This window comes from Amphiura filiformis, chromosome 2 (genome assembly GCF_039555335.1).
Source record: "Amphiura filiformis chromosome 2, Afil_fr2py, whole genome shotgun sequence".
NCBI lineage: Eukaryota > Metazoa > Echinodermata > Ophiuroidea > Amphilepidida > Amphiuridae > Amphiura > Amphiura filiformis.
The window spans coordinates 32396634-32413543 of NC_092629.1; the positions used below are offsets into that span (position 1 = coordinate 32396634).

The window sequence follows — 16910 nt, forward strand, 5'->3', positions numbered from 1 at the left end:
TGTTGTTCTTCTGGCTGGACTGGCTCACTTTGTAAAACCTCAACAAGTTTCCCATCTGCACCTTGCAGTGGCTCACCATGCCAGAATGGAGGTACATGTCTGATTGTGTTAGGGAAATCCATGTGTATTTGTGTTGACTCATGGCAAGGAGATAATTGTGAAATAAGAGATGCTGTGCCAGTTGGTATTGATTGTAGTAGCTATGAATCACAATGTGCCAACGGTGCTTGCATTAGTCGTTTTCTGTGGTGTGATGGGATACAAGACTGTATAGACGGCAGTGATGAAAAAGATTGTTCTGGATCTTCATTAGATGTGTTAGACGGTTGTAAACCATGGCAATTTAACTGTGGTGATGGAGCTAATTGTGTTTTAGTGGAGAGTCGCTGTAATAAGGTCAAAGATTGCGACAATGGTGCTGATGAGTATGGATGTGGTTATCCTGATCCGGTAACAGATTTGACTGGATCATTGAGTGGGCAATGTGGACGGCTTGAGTTTAGATGCGAAGATGGCAGATGTATCATGGGAAGAGCTAGATGTGATGGAAACCCGGATTGTAGAGATGGAAGCGATGAGAGAAATTGTGCTTCCATAGTGCAGAATCCTCCATGTAGTGTCTGGGATTTCGATTGTGGGGATGGTTCTTGCGTGGATAGAAGAGGGCGCTGTGACCGATATCCTGATTGCCAAAATGAAGCTGATGAGGCTAATTGTGATGCTGTCCAACCAAAACTTCCATCTGAAGAACCACTAATGCCGACAACACCCATACACACTAATGGTAATAGTCTTAATCTAGTAGATATCCTAATAGTTTCATGTGCTTTTTGTGGCAATAACAATATTTGTGTATCTATGCTATGCTATGATATGCTATATGCAGGCACTTATATAGCGCTCTTACAAAGAAAACAATGTATCACAGCGCTTTACAAAGAAAATTAAGGAAGAAAAACATCATACAAGAACAAACCACAAATCAAATATCAAATAAATGAGTCTTTAGATTAGATCGGAAGGTTGCCAGCGTTGGAGAGTGGCGGATATGGCGAGGGAGTTTGTTTCAAAGAAAAAGTCCTGCAACAAAGAAGGCTTTATCATCAGTTAGAGTGCGTAAGTCCATCTTATGGACAGGCAGAAAATCCCAATGACATAAATGTATCACGAAAGTACAATGCAGGCCACAAAACACAGCTGACACCTTTTTGAATATTGTGATTTTGGCTCATTATGTTGTATATTTTGTGTCATTCAGTTAATGTGTCAACTTAAGGGCTGGGGTATGAACGTTTGGACAGTATTTATTTTGGGACATCAGAGCACATCAGACATATCGAATTGCATTCTGAATACGAAGAATGTCATTCTGATATCAAATAATTTTGATTTTTTGAAATTCGCAATATAATACACATTTTATGGCAAATCATTAAAAATTGATATTTTGATATTTAACAGTACTTGAAGTAAACTTTATAAATCTGATGATTTATACTTAAAGTGTATGTAGGTGGGATGAAAAGCCGACGATCAATTGAAAATTTTGACCTTTCGTATTGAAGATATGGATTTTTTCCCAAAACACCAATAAAAATTAGGTCTTTTGGGGAACAAAATCCATATCTTCAATATGAAAGGTCAACATTTTCAATTGACCGTCGGCTTTTCCTCCCTGCTACATACACTTTAAGAATATATCATTAGATTTATATAATTTACTTCGAGGACTGTTATATATCAAAATGTGAAAAATATCAAATTTTTATAATTTGTCATAAAATTTGTATTATATTGTGATTTTCAAAAATGAAAATTATTTGATATCAGAAAGACATGCTTCGTATTCAGAATGCAATTCGATAGGTCCGAGGTGCTCTCATGTCCCACAAAAAATACTGTCGAAACGCAATAAATGCTCATTTTAGATCCCTTAATGAGAGAAAAATATTGGATTTCTGCAGGATAGACATATGTGTGATATAGGTGCAGAATTTGGCATACATGATTACTTTGACTCAGACTTTGTGTGTGATCGCTTGGAACCCCAAATGTTATAACAAAGTATTCAGCTTGACCAATATACTAATTTCAAAGTTGATCAGAAAGCACTTAAGTTTTCATCTGGTCAACACGATTCAGAACAAGTTAAGTTTAGTATATCTTCGACGTATGGTTCTTTAGCTATAGCAAAATGGTCGATGGTCATTGGTCACATTATTCTTTTCTGAGTAAGGTGCTTTTTTGTCACTAAAGGTTTTACCCATTCTTTGAGATGAGTTTATGATATTAGAGTTGATTTGGACTTCAATCACACAAATTTCACGTGATATTACTTCTTGGCTACAAAGATCCGTACGGACAAACTCCTCTAACATTGACTAAACTGTGACCGTTGACCCGTATTATTATTGCAACCGTTGATTCTGTTTTGTCATATATCTCACCGCCTACAGGTAGAGATCCGCCATGCGATGGGTTTCTTTGTCCCGATGGATACTACTGCATACCAGGATCATGGGTATGTGATGGAGACTATGACTGTGGCGACTACTCGGATGAGCAATCTAACTTATGTCCTGGTAAGTTTCGTTAGCGGTGACATCCCGCTATCTCTAAGGACCGCTATCTCTAAGGTTCGCTATCTCTAAGGTTCGCTATCACTAACGTGTAAAGTCTATGGAGATCAGAATCCCGGTATCTCTAATAGAGAAAAGGGTTCGCTATACCTAAAAAAGGCCCGCTACTTCTAAGGTTCGATATCACTAATTTAGAATAAGGTTCGCTAGTTCTAAGGTTCGATATCACTAATTTTGAATAAGGTCAGCTATCACTAATATATTGAAGGCTCGCTATCTCTAAGGTCCGTTATCACTAATTGCAATAAAGGTCCGCTATACCTAAGGTTCGCTATCACTAATTTTGTTTAGGATTCGCTATCCCTAATTAATTAAGGTTCGCTATCTCTAAGGTTCGCTATCACTAATTTTGATTAGGGTGCGCTATACCTAAGGTCCGCTATCTATACCTTATTTAAAATTATAAAATAACTTTATTTATGGAATGGGCTTTGCCGGTGGGTTTATGGGCAATGGATTTTGTTAATAGTGTCATTAATTTGTGGGTAAAATGGATGCCGAATGGGACACATTTTGATTTACTTGCAATTACTTATTTTTTCTTGGTTATTTATGCCTTTTTGTTTTATTATGTTTCTTACTTTCTTACTTTTTGGTTTCTTGCCTTTTTTTAATTTACAACACAAGTCATTTCTCTTTTTAGGATAAAAGGTAGCCCTAAAAGGCTGTTTGGTTTGTCTTTGGTTTTTCTGAAGTGAGTTTACTGTGCTGCTCTGCCCTCTACCTGGTTGCCTCCGTGGAGAATACAGGTTTCAGCCCTGATCCTCATTGCATCAATTGCGTTGCGTACCATCCTTGTGCGCCGGATACTTGCAAATGCATTCAGTAATACGTTTGCGAAGATCTTGGATTTTGCCACAAAGGAAATAAATCAAGTGGTGTGAGGTCTGGTGATCGTGCAGGCCACTCCACAGCATGAGCCATCCCAACCACTCTGTTTGATATCCGTGGACAGAATGAAAAACGGGTATTTTTCTTCAAAAGGGCATATCTTCAAAAGTTGTGAACTGATTGACATAATTGTTTTGGTTTATGAAAGCTAACGATTAAAGGTTTCTTTACATACCAAAATATATTTAATCAACTTTTCAGAAATAGGAGAAAAAGAGGGCGCAATGAGGGCCCTTTTTTTTTGGGACACCCTGTACATTCAATTAAAGCTCGTGACTTGGACTTTCACTTTTTACACATTTTCTGCCCAATTGGGCGACTTTTTACAATTATTTCTTTATTTTAAGTCCTCAGCAAATAAGGACTGTAAGTTTGGGTACACCGATAACATGCGGGTATAGCTGTATTTGTGTACAAATATATAGCCTTCTAGTTGCATTTCTTTTCCTATTACAACATTTCTCATTGACAATAAAAAAGAATTTAAAACTTCTCTCTTCACTTTCTTTCCTTGTGAAATTTAGACGAAAATCATTATCTCATTCATTGTGATTATAGTTGATGATTATAGATTGAAATCATTTCATAGGAAATCCAATCTAACAATGGATGCAAATAGCGCTTTCACTCCTGGCCTGGTCATATACTGATGATGAAGCACCAACTGAAGATCAAATTTGTCTTTTGATCTTAAGCATAATGTCTAGACTTTGAATGGAAAACAACTGGTTGATTTCCTTGGGTTTGCAGTTACAATAAGAACAACGACACTTATGTTCAATGTTGACATGCCCGTCTTTTTTCATCGAGAGCTACTTATTTTGAGAATTATATCCGGACAGTCCTGGTGGAGGATTCTTGTAACTTGATGGATTAAATATTATGCAATTCAGAAGATAGCTTTTACTGGCTTGATTTCAGAATCAAATCAAAGCATAAGTACACCTTTCGTGGTGTTGAATTGTCATCTTGATAGTCTATTATTAAAATATGAGAACTTCTTAATATTGCAATTGAATTAAAGTGTGCGAAATTGGTCAAGATGTTGAGCGGAGATAGTGGATTCTTGGGATCCGGAGATATGCTGTAAACTTATTGTATAGTTTTGTGCGTAATATGCCCAACTGTTTAACCGTAGATTATTTATTATATCTGTGTATTTATATGTTCATTTTGTTATACAGAGGAAAGAAGAATCACGCATCGCACACTAGCACATTTAATCATGAATTTACAAATGAAAACATAACATGCATAGGCAGATACCAGAGTAAAAACTCCAGACATACATGCCTGTGCGGGGACTTGAACCCTCACCTCTCGCTTGTCAATAACTGCACGAGTTTTCATTGTGCAAAGATACCTTCATGTTTATGGTTGGTTGCTGTATACTATATGACAGAAGGTGGTGACAAGCATGAGAAAGGAGTACTCGATTTAGTGATGGGCGTATACTATAGTTATGAACGTTTAAAATAGTATCGAGACTTTTTGGGACACCCTGTTATTATGGAATTGGCTTCATTCTTAAATAAATGCAAAATATAGGTGGCGTTATTTATCCTAAATCATTTTTTTTTAAATTTGTGAGGGGTCGGTAATCAATACTGCCTCTAAAACAGATAGAATTGGGGAAACAAGCAACAAAGAAATTTTAAAAACATATTTCATCAAAAATTTAAGGAATTATTTGTATTAAAAGCTTGAAAGGGTAATTTCCAACTAAACAGCGCCACCAATCTTGTCATAAATAGATATATTTTATATCCGAAAAATGCTGTGCAGGTGAATAATTTTGTAAAGAGAAATTTAAGTTCAAAATGACTCAAAAACATCTGTTTACATAATCATGATACCGCTTTCAGCTGTTTAAGCCTAAAATTGGGTTGTACATGATGTTTGGGGTTTTACAAATCTTGGTTTTCTTTGCTTGTATTTATACAAAATCACAAAGTACATACATATCAAAAATGCTCAAATGCTCGAAAGAAATAGCATCCTGAGCACACAGCCACGTTAAATTGCGATCACGAGTGAAATGGTGAAATAAAATCCATCCACAATCCAGTTTGGGGTCAACAAATCTTTTCTTTGCTTGTATTTACAAAAAACATTACAAAGTACATACCTATTAAAAAGCTCAATTCCTCGAAAGAAATCACGTCTACAGTACAAAGCCGCTTTAAAAGGCAGCAAATTGGCTATTTTCCAGCGAGATAGATGAAAAAATGCAGCAAAAAAGCGGCCAATTGGCTACCTTTGACATAAGGCAAACGAGAGAGAGTAAACAAATAGTGGCTGTGTAGGTTTAAAGGAAGACTAGGTATTGTTGGTCGAAGCAGCCAAAAATCGATTTTCATTATCTAAATCAATATATTATTGAAAAATAACACTTTGATGTTTTGCAAAAGTTCATTCTACAAATCATATACTTTGAAAACTTGCTTGATTTATTGTTGTTAATGAGTTATGTACGTTTTACAAAAGTGCTGTTGTTTCAGCCCTCTTTATAATATAACTCAAGAACCACAGTACCTACAAAAGTATATCTGTGATATTTAAACTCTTTTACACACTCGCTATGAATGATCAATGCAATTTTTGCCAAAGCTCATTACCATTCGCAAGATCCCAACAGTTTAAAGTAGTTGCTAACTTTAGAATGATAATAAAAGAAGATATTATATCCTTCATTAATAGATTCTTGTTCATTGATTGGTTAAAAGTGTGTCACGTGATAAAAAAATAAACACACAATGCTGGAAAGAAGTGGAAAAAGTACTATTTACGTCCGTAAATAGTACCTCCAAGCCGTAAATAGTACTTCTGGATATTTACTATTTACGGATAGCAGCATACCCATGTCGCAGTCGATAAAGCATAAAAATAACTTTGAACGTCGACATTGACTATGAGAATATTTTGGCACTGCCGTAAAACGACGACACAAACACAGGACCGCGACACTCCGGAGGACAGCAGAGGACAGAAAATGTGACTCTCGTGCTAGTCTCTAGACTATGCCATAGTCGATTTTTGATAAATAAAAGCATGTTATTATTCATGATGAAAGCATTCAGTTGAACTCAAAATTATACTGATATTTATTACATCAAAATACTAGTATAAATTGTTATGAAAAAGTTTATATAATTATATTAGTGACAGTAAAAGTAAAGTGTACGTAGGCTTATATTATGTAATGCAACATATCATAATGTCATAATTATATTGGCACTTCAATACTGAACAATTCTGATTTTAGAATCTACCAGTATTAATCGCGAAAGTCCCGAGTTAAAAATCGACTATGGATTTTCACTTTTAAGCAGAACTTTACCCAGGGACTTCGTTCTCTAAAACACACTGTCAATCATACTTGTTTATCATCAAATCTAACCACAAGACTAAGCATGGTGGTACAATACGCGCTAGATGCGTACGTTCACCCACCACTTTCTCGCCAGCACAAAAGCGCCGCATTCCATAGATAGTTGTGTACCATGTATAGTTAATGGTAATGGTACGTGTCGGGAGGATTTAAACAATAACGAGATCTGGGCGACCAATCACAAGCCAGATTCATTTAAAGATGCATTACATCATGACCAATTTTAGTTAGGCCAGAAATTGGCCTAACTCTCCATAGAGTCCCGTGTTAAAATGCTAACCGCAATCCAAAGTCAGTAGTCCACTTGGGAAGCTAACAAACAGAGGGAGTACGGTGACTGAAAAGATCAGTTGTGAAAATCTATCAATTGTGCACACATTAATTAAATCAGAGTTTTAAGCTTAAATACAATATCCAGAGTATGCACAATGGGCAAGTGGACTACAGAGAAGTCTAGCTAGTCAACCATACCGCATACAGTCTGGCCCGCGCCCGAGACTAGCACGAGAGTCACATTTTCTGTCCTCACAGTGTCCATTCTCTCTTTTTCTCGGACAAACATGGCGAAATATTAAATCAAGCTGGAATGGCTGCTACTGCTGAAAAAGATTCACAATTTTAGCTGTTTAATTTTAACTTTTTTACCAGTTATAGCGCAGGAATATTTACTGAATTCAGACCAACACAGAGTCAGATTCAGAGCGACACTGACATGGTAAGCTTAAAAACAAACACTGACAGTACGAGACCAGTCTCGGACCGCCTAGGCCATGCATGCATGAAGGCAGCCGGCCTAGTACCGTGCGTATGGAGGCCTATCCCGATTGCACGATGGCCTTCGAGTTTACAAGTAAATCTTTTTACATGTAAATCTATGAATGAAGGCACAATGGAATGAAGATACAACTTGAACAAATAAACACTGACAATGAGTAAGCTTAAAAGCCACTAACACATGAACATGACAGTGCGAGTTTTTGAATTACCTAAACCGGCCTAACGTGCATAGGCCCTACCTAGACCTATATTGAAGCATGGTGGAGTTTTCATATAATCTTTTAACCAAATCAATGAACAAAAAATATATGAAAGAAGGATATAAAACAAATATATACTGCCTTCATTCGAGGTTCAGGTTAAAACTATGGTCCCTCGCTGAGAGCAATTGATAGTACTATTTTCCTTCGGGCTGCCCCCCTCAGGAAAATAGTACTATTGATCTCACCTCGGGGCCCATAGTTTTAACCAGAACCTCTCATGGCAGTATATATTTGTATACTATTTAGTAGTCTATATAATATATATATATATTCGAAAATAAGTATTTGGTGTCACAGACCTTTGACATAAAAAGTAACCAATGGAATACGTTTTAGATTATTTGTAAAGAGTTTTCTCTGGCAAGTTTCTGTGTCATTTCATGCAGTTCAAGAATAGCATTTGTTTGAAATATACTATTAATATATACACTTTATATATTCTAAATTTCACCAATATTTAAGGTTAGCAACTGTTTTAAATACCAACCGTTGCTTCATTTGTGGGAGATTCAAGCATGCTATTCCATAGAACTTGAATAGAGAAAAAGTTGGTAATTGTAGAATTTAAAAACATAATAATAAAAAAAACCCGAAATTGTCATGTCTAGGCTTAAATGCGCAGGAATATTATTGTCCTCTTTCTCTTCCTTCATGAAACAGCTTGTACTCTGATAGCCAATTGTTCAACCGCAGGATGCAGTAATGGAGGTACCTGTATTCATACACCAGATAGCTATGTATATAATTGTGCTTGTTCTTCTGGCTGGACTGGCTCACTTTGCAAAACCTCAACAAGTTTCCCATCTGCACCTTGCAGTGGCTCACCATGCCAGAATGGAGGTACATGTCTGATTGTGTTAGGGAAATCCATGTGTATTTGTGTTGACTCATGGCAAGGAGATAACTGTGAAATAAGAGATGCTGTGCCAGTTGGTATTGATTGTAGTAGCTATGAATCACAATGTGCCAACGGTGCTTGCATTAGTCGTTTTCTGTGGTGTGATGGGATACAAGACTGTATAGACGGCGGTGATGAAAAAGATTGTTCTGGATCTTCATTAGATGTGTTAGACGGTTGTAAACCATGGCAATTTAACTGTGGTGATGGAGCTAATTGTGTTCCAGTGGAGAGTCGCTGTAATAAGGTCAAAGATTGCGACAATGGTGCTGATGAGTATGGATGTGGTTATCCTGATCCAGTAACAGATTTGACTGGATCATTGAGTGGGCAATGTGGACGGCTTGAGTTTAGATGCGAAGATGGCAGATGTATCATGGGAAGAGCTAGATGTGATGGAAACCCGGATTGTAGAGATGGAAGCGATGAGAGAAATTGTGCTTCCATAGTGCAGAATCCTCCATGTAGTGTCTGGGATTTCGATTGTGGGGATGGTTCTTGCGTGGATAGAAGAGGGCGCTGTGACCGATATCCTGATTGCCAAAATGAAGCTGATGAGGCTAATTGTGATGCTGTCCAACCAAAACTTCCATCTGAAGAACCACTAATGCCGACAACACCCATACACACTAATGGTAATAGTCTTAATCTAGTAGATATCCTAATAGTTTCATGTGCTTTTTGTGGCAATAACAATATTTGTGTATCTATGCTATGCTATGCTATGCTATGCAGGCACTTATATAGCGCTCTTACAAAGAAAACAATGTATCACAGCGATTTACAAAGAAAATTAAGGAAGAAAAACATCATACAAGAACAAACCACAAATCAAATATCAAATAAATGAGTTTTTAGATTAGATCGGAAGGTTGCCAGCGTTGGAGAGTGGCGGATATGGCGAGGGAGTTTGTTCCAAAGAAAAAGTCCTGCAACAAAGGAGGCTTTATCATCAGTTAGAGTGCGCAAGTCCATCTTATGGACAGGCAGAAAATCCCAATGACATAAATGTATCACGAAAGTACAATGCAGGCCACAAAACACAGCTGACACCTTTTTGAATATTGTGATTTTGGCTCATTATGTTGTATATTTTGTGTCATTCAGTTAATGTGTCAACTTAAGGGCTGGGGTATGAACGTTTGGACAGTATTTATTTTGGGACATCAGAGCACATCAGACATATCGAATTGCATTCTGAATACGAAGAATGTCATTCTGATATCAAATAATTTTGATTTTTTGAAATTCGCAATATAATACACATTTTATGGCAAATCATTAAAATTGATATTTTGATATTTAACAGTACTTGAAGTAAACTTTATAAATCTGATGATTTATACTTAAAGTGTATGTAGGTGGGATGAAAAGCCGACGATCAATTGAAAATTTTGACCTTTCGTATTGAAGATATGGATTTTTTTCCCAAAACACCAAAAAAATTAGGTCTTTTGGGGAAAAAATCCATATCTTCAATATGAAAGTCAAAATTTTCAATTGACCGTCAATTTTTTCCTCCCTGCTACATACACTTTAAGAATATATCATTAGATTTATATAATTTACTTCGAGGACTGTTATATATCAAAAATGTGAAAAATATCAAATTTTTATAATTTGTCATAAAATTTGTATTATATTGTGATTTTCAAAAATGAAAATTATTTGATATCAGAAAGACATGCTTCGTATTCAGAATGCAATTCGATAGGTCCGAGGTGCTCTCATGTCCCACAAAAATACTGTCGAAACGCAATAAATGCTCATTTTAGATCCCTTAATGAGAGAAAAATATTGGATTTCTGCAGGATAGACATATGTGTGATATTGGCATACATGATTACTTTGAATCGGACTTTGTGTGTGATCGCTTGGAACCCCAAATGTTATAACAAAGTATTCAGCTTGACCAATATACTAATTTCAAAGTTGATCAGAAAGCACTTAAGTTTTCATCTGGTCAACACGATTCAGAACAAGTTAAGTTTAGTATATCTTCGACGTATGGTTCTTTAGCTATAGCAAAATGGTCGATGGTCATTGGTCACATTATTCTTTTCTGAGTAAGGTGCTTTTTTGTCACTAAAGGTTTTACCCATTCTTTGAGATGAGTTTATGATATTAGAGTTGATTTGGACTTCAATCACAAAATTTCACGTGATATTACTTCTTGACTACAAAGATCCGTACGGACAAACTCCTCTAACATTGACTAAACTGTGACCGTTGACCCGTATTATTATTGCAACCGTTGATTCTGTTTTGTCATATATATATCTCACCGCCTACAGGTAGAGATCCGCCATGCGATGGGTTTCTTTGTCCCGATGGATACTGCATACCAGGATCATGGGTATGTGATGGAGACTATGACTGTGGCGACTACTCGGATGAGCAATCTAACTTATGTCCTGGTAAGTTTCGTTAGCGGTGACATCCCGCTATCTCTAAGGACCGCTATCTCTAAGGTTCGCTATCTCTAAGGTTCGCTATCACTAACGTGTAAAGTCTATGGAGATCAGAATCCCGGTATCTCTAATAGAGAAAAGGGTTCGCTATACCTAAAAAAGGCCCGCTACTTCTAAGGTTCGATATCACTAATTTAGAATAAGGTTCGCTAGTTCTAAGGTTCGATATCACTAATTTTGAATAAGGTCAGCTATCACTAATATATTGAAGGCTCGCTATCTCTAAGGTCCGTTATCACTAATTGCAATAAAGGTCCGCTATACCTAAGGTTCGCTATCACTAATTTTGTTTAGGATTCGCTATCCCTAATTAATTAAGGTTCGCTATCTGTAAGGTTCACTATCACTAATTTTGATTAGGGTGCGCTATACCTAAGGTCCGCTATCTATACCTTATTTGAAATTAGAGATAGCGAACCTTATTTAAAATTAGAGATAGCGAACCTTATTTAAAATTAGAGATAGCGAACCTTATTATAAATTAGAGATAGCGAAGCTTGTTTGAAATTAGAGATAGCGAACCTTATTTGAAATTAGTGATAGCGAACCTTTAGAGATAGCGAACCTTAGAGATAGCGAACCTTAGAGATAGCGAACCTTAGAGATAGCGGTCCTTATAGATAGCGAACCGTAACCTCGTTAGCATACATATACTCTTTTACAATTATCTGCCTTTCGAGAATTTTAATTTTATTTTCTAATTTATCAAATCTCTGATATAGTTGCTCTCCTCTAGCTAGCTCAAGAACTACACGCTCCTCACGGTCCGTATTTTGGTGCAAATATAGCATATGGCCACTAGATGATACTTTCATGGTTTCTTGTCCAGAGTCCAAGGTCAAAGACTCCATGAGAAACGAGCCCTGCGACTTTGTAGTGTTATCAATCACAAAAAAATATCACGTGATTTCCATTGCTTCTTGATAACAAGTGTCCGTACGGACAAACTCCTCAACATTGACCTTTGACTCGTATTGTTATTGCTACCGTTGACCCTGTTTTGTCATATATCTCACCACCTACAGGTAGATATGTGCCATGCAATGGGTTTCGTTGTTCTGATGGATTCTGTATTCGAGGATCATGGGAATGTGATGGTGACAATGATTGTGGCGACTACTCGGATGAGCAAAATTGTCATACTGGTAGGTTACACATTGAAATTCAAGGTTATCATTTTGCAACAAAAACGCTATCGCTATGCAGGCTTTGATAGCATACCTATACTCTTTTCAGTACACCAGTAATGTAATATTCTCTGTATTTAGGTATGAAGGAATAAGGCCAAATACAATCACTTATCATTCAATCTTTTACAAAATGGTATCAATAATATCGTAGAGTATTTTCATTCCTTCGATATCAAAAAACTCCAATACACCCATTTGATGTCACAATGACGTCATAATATAGATGTCATTTTTGTAGGTTGCACCAAAACATGTGAAGGTGGTACATATGTTCTTTAAAATTGGAAAATATGTCACCGTTAATACTTCACAATAGGATTCAATGGGGGTCAACCTTTATTGCCTGATTTTGGTACTAACAAAGCATTCTAGACACTATAAACTATTTCTGATTTGGCTTTATATTGCATGACGAGCAATTTGAGAAAATTTTCGTCAAAATCGGAGCATTTTTAATTTTTGACTCCTATGGAGCCAAAAGAATAGTGACCGCCCCTTGCTTTCACGTTTTGGCCTATAACTCAAGAACGGTATGTCGCAGATAGGTTAAACTATACTTTTTCTGAATTGTTATGACCAGAGAAATAATTTGATGTGCATTTTATCAAAATCTGAGCAATTTTGAAATTTGACCCCCTTACTTTAAATATGACCCCCATTTGACCCCCGTGGGACATTTTTTTTCACTGGTAACATCAAAATTCCTAACTGTGATGTCCTAGAGGTGCTAAAACTCATGTTAGAATTTAGTTATAAGGGGGGTGTTCATGAACCCCTCCTGGCTATTAGACTATTTGAACCAATCGTAGGCGCATAGCAACAACAGGACTGATTAATTTTAAGCCCTAGGTAATTCCTTGTATAATGTAGGATTTAATTTGATTAAAATAATATTTGTAATACTTATATATATATATTTTGATTTGATTTGAAGTGTTTAAGAATGAGAATAAAGGTACTATTTTTAGCCGCTGCCGTGCATTTATTGTTTCATATAACACGGGCGACGTCATTATTTTTGGCTTTGCCTCGTTGTTTTACTTAAAATAATGATATTGCCTGTGTTATATGAAACGATAGATGCACTTCTGTGGCTAAAAGCAATACCTTTATTCTTTATTATCGGATTCTTCTGATATAGGAATCTGCGACAGTGGAATGGCGCTTGAACATGATGAATATGTTTTTACTGTCCCAACATTTTATCCGACTGGGGAATGGGAACCCCCACATGTATTTATCACAACACCTTCACGGGATCCTGTTAATGTGACTCTGTCTATTCCTGGGCTCAATCATGAGAGTTGTCATACCACCGACCGTGACCATCACGCCGATATCCCGTTACCGATTGAAATCAGTCTTAATCTTGGCGATGGAAAGCAAAATGTAACCGGTATAATAAGATCATCAGGAATGGTGGCTGTTCATGTTATAGATTCTGAATCTATCGAAGGCGACGTATTTACTGTTTACTCATCTTCGCGTTTAGGAAATGTGTATTACGTGGCAACATACACGCCAGACACTTCATTCTTCTGTGTTACCGCGCTTTCTCCCGATACAGTCGTTTCAGTTAAGAAAAATTCCAACAAAATAATATTTATCATCTTAGACAGTACGAGAGTTATAGGTTTGACGGAAGTGATGGTGAAGACCTGTCCGGAACACGAATAGAAAGTAACAAGCCAGTTGCTGTGATAGCTGGTGGTATCGTAGCAACACGGAACGAAAACATTGGATACGGTGACGGAGCACTCGAGCAACTTCCACCAGTCAGCAGTTGGGGACATACCTATGTTTTAGCACCGTTTCTCTATTCAGACCTGTATGTTTTTAGAGTTTATGCAGGAACTATGCTCACAACTTTGCACATCTCTGATGATGATGCCGTAACTATTCTTCCAGAAGACTTTTACGAAGGAAAAGGCGATAAAGTTCTCATACTTCTCTCGAACCAACCAGTCATGGTATCGCAGTACCTTACTGGATACGGCATTCAAACTTTTGAATCCATGATCATTATTCCACCAGTCACATCATACACCAGTAATGTAACATTCTCAGTATTTAGGTATGAAGGAATAACATTTGAATCTACTGGATACCATCCAGCTCGGTATTATATCAATGTTGTAATGGAGTGTACATACATAGATGGACTCTTATTGGACAATCAGGCAACAGTTTGGGATGATGAGCTTTCTTCAGATAATAAAGAAATGTGTTGCGTCAGGAAAGACATCGATACAGGCGAACATTATGTAGAACATGCGAACCCGAATGCCAAATTCTTTGTTTACGTGTATGGTATTTGCAGTGGTGAGTGCGCTTCATCCTACGTCTACCCGGCATCAGACGTATATTTTAGAAGTAAGCAATCTGCTTGTTTGTACTTGGTGTTTGTCAATTTATAAATACCACGTAAACTAACGTTTTATTTGTCTTTTCAAATAATAGATGTACAGGATGTATCAGCCAAAACCGTAAAGCATACCGAAGTATTATATATAAATTTGGCCATAAGTGAAAATAAAATAGTAATGTAAAACGAGTGTACCGATATTCCAATAACCAGCTGATAACACGTAATTCCCCCAACTAATTCTTTCATGCATGATCACCACCTTTCATATGAGCTTAATTGGTATTGTTACGAGTCGTACTTGACTCAAGGCCAAAACCACCTTTTACCCGAACTCACACGAATGCATAACACAAATACACTGCTTGATTAAGTTAACAAAATCTAAGTCTTTAAAGGCATATATTGGAATGTCATCTTTCCCTGGGTAAGATCTGACACCAGGCCAGTCCATGGCCAGAGGGTAACATGAGTAGGTTTGTTTCACCTTGAAGGCAAGGATAGTCTTGCTAATATGGGCTAACTTTCCCCTAGGCCATCCAATATACCATGAATTAGTAGGACTACAACTGGTATCTACTTGCAGCTTATACTCCTATTTCCACATCTGTTAATTTTATATGGGCCTTTAATTGAAAACAGAGTATGATTGGTACAATATATGACAACATATGCACATACAAAATAATCACACAATCACAATAATTAATTTAACTACTCAGTACTTAACCAGCAGTCTTCTCCTTGATGATCATCTTGTTCATTTACAATGTTCTTGACGGCTGATTCTGGTGTTCACTTGTTCTGCGAAAATCAGCGAAGTCCATTGTACACTTGCATATATATCCTTGCGTATAAAATCCTTGCGTATAAAATATTTATCTCCTTGCGCAGTTCTCCAAACAATAAACTCCTTGCACCGTTATCCTCACACTTAACTCCTTGCGCAGATTTCCTAACACTTAACTCCTTGCGCAGATCTCCAAACACTTTACTCCCTTGCGCCGTTATCCTAACACTTAACTCCTTGCGCAGATCTCCAAACACTTTACTCCTTGCGCCGTTATCCTAACACTTAACTCCTCCGGGAAACAGGCTTCTTTAACACTGCTTCACTTGACAGATGTGTTGATTAATATAATAAACAAGATTCCAGCAAGTCTCTCAAACTCTCCTTCGTTGCTGTATTAAAATAGCACATTATTGGCTATGTATACTGGTTTAAATGTACCTCTTTTTGAAACACAAAAATGACAACACGTAGAGAGTTTACAATCTCTAATGACATTCTGCCAAGAACAAACTCACTTCTCTCCTGCTTTTGCATTCCTCAAAAAACCCATAATCTATTAATAGACCATTCTGATACATTACAACACTTCCTGTGTGTGATTCCCCACGATGTCATCTACTTTATATACACATTAAACTTTCACATTACATCACTTCCTTGGGGTTTTCTTATGGTGCAATGTATACTGAACTGGTGATTTCCAAGTTCCAAACATAGATCTGACTTTGTTTACAATAATTTGGGGGAATCCCAAAATGCCTTTCCACACCAACAAAGTACAAAGGGATTTCCCATCTAATGAAATACTTTCAGCTTGTAAACAAAGTTAAATAATTAAATTAAATTACTCAGGGCACATCACAGTATATGCCTATTGTTAGATTGTATTGTTTTCCTATATTGTGTTTACTACGTTTTGTTTTTCCCGTTAACGCAGAGGAACCGAATGGACGTACTACCCTACCAACAAGCACAGGTAAGGGGCATTGCAGTGTCATAGCTGTGATTTTTCTAGAGGGAGTGGGGAGGCGAGCTTCAAGGAGGGAGAGGAGAAATTTTTTTTAAATGGGCAAAAATATCTTAAATATCACGGCGGCCATTTAAAACGTCTTTTTTTGGGTTTCACTTGTGCATCTGATAAATTAATAAATAATACACGTAATAATAGTAAATAAAGTAATGAATCTATTAAATTTTGCGGATGTTTCGGATCTTGGTAGTGCGTTTCCATT

At 36.9% G+C, this 16910-nt stretch overlaps 3 protein-coding genes across 3 annotated transcripts in view; all 3 read left to right on the forward strand.

Moving 5' to 3' along the window:
• LOC140140033 (uncharacterized) overlaps positions 1–7640 on the forward strand; it is a 65992-nt gene extending 58352 nt beyond the window's left edge. The window contains exons 12-14 of the mRNA XM_072161846.1: positions 69–784; positions 2457–2582; positions 7570–7640. Coding sequence (XP_072017947.1) covers positions 69–784; positions 2457–2582; positions 7570–7640 — 913 coding nt within the window. The remainder of the gene's footprint in view (positions 1–68; positions 785–2456; positions 2583–7569) is intronic.
• Positions 7641–7752: 112 nt separating this feature from the next.
• LOC140140042 (uncharacterized) lies at positions 7753–16654 on the forward strand. Its single transcript, XM_072161856.1, has 6 exons — positions 7753–7771; positions 8622–9494; positions 11154–11276; positions 12356–12475; positions 13662–14893; positions 16616–16654. The coding sequence occupies exons 1-5, from the start codon at positions 7753–7755 to the stop codon at positions 14195–14197; spliced, it is 1671 nt and encodes a 556-aa protein (XP_072017957.1). The 3' UTR covers positions 14198–14893; positions 16616–16654.
• LOC140140052 (uncharacterized) overlaps positions 14377–16910 on the forward strand; it is a 31712-nt gene continuing 29178 nt past the window's right edge. Inside the window, exons 1-2 of the mRNA XM_072161869.1 lie at positions 14377–14893; positions 16616–16654. Coding sequence (XP_072017970.1) covers positions 14377–14893; positions 16616–16654 — 556 coding nt within the window. The remainder of the gene's footprint in view (positions 14894–16615; positions 16655–16910) is intronic.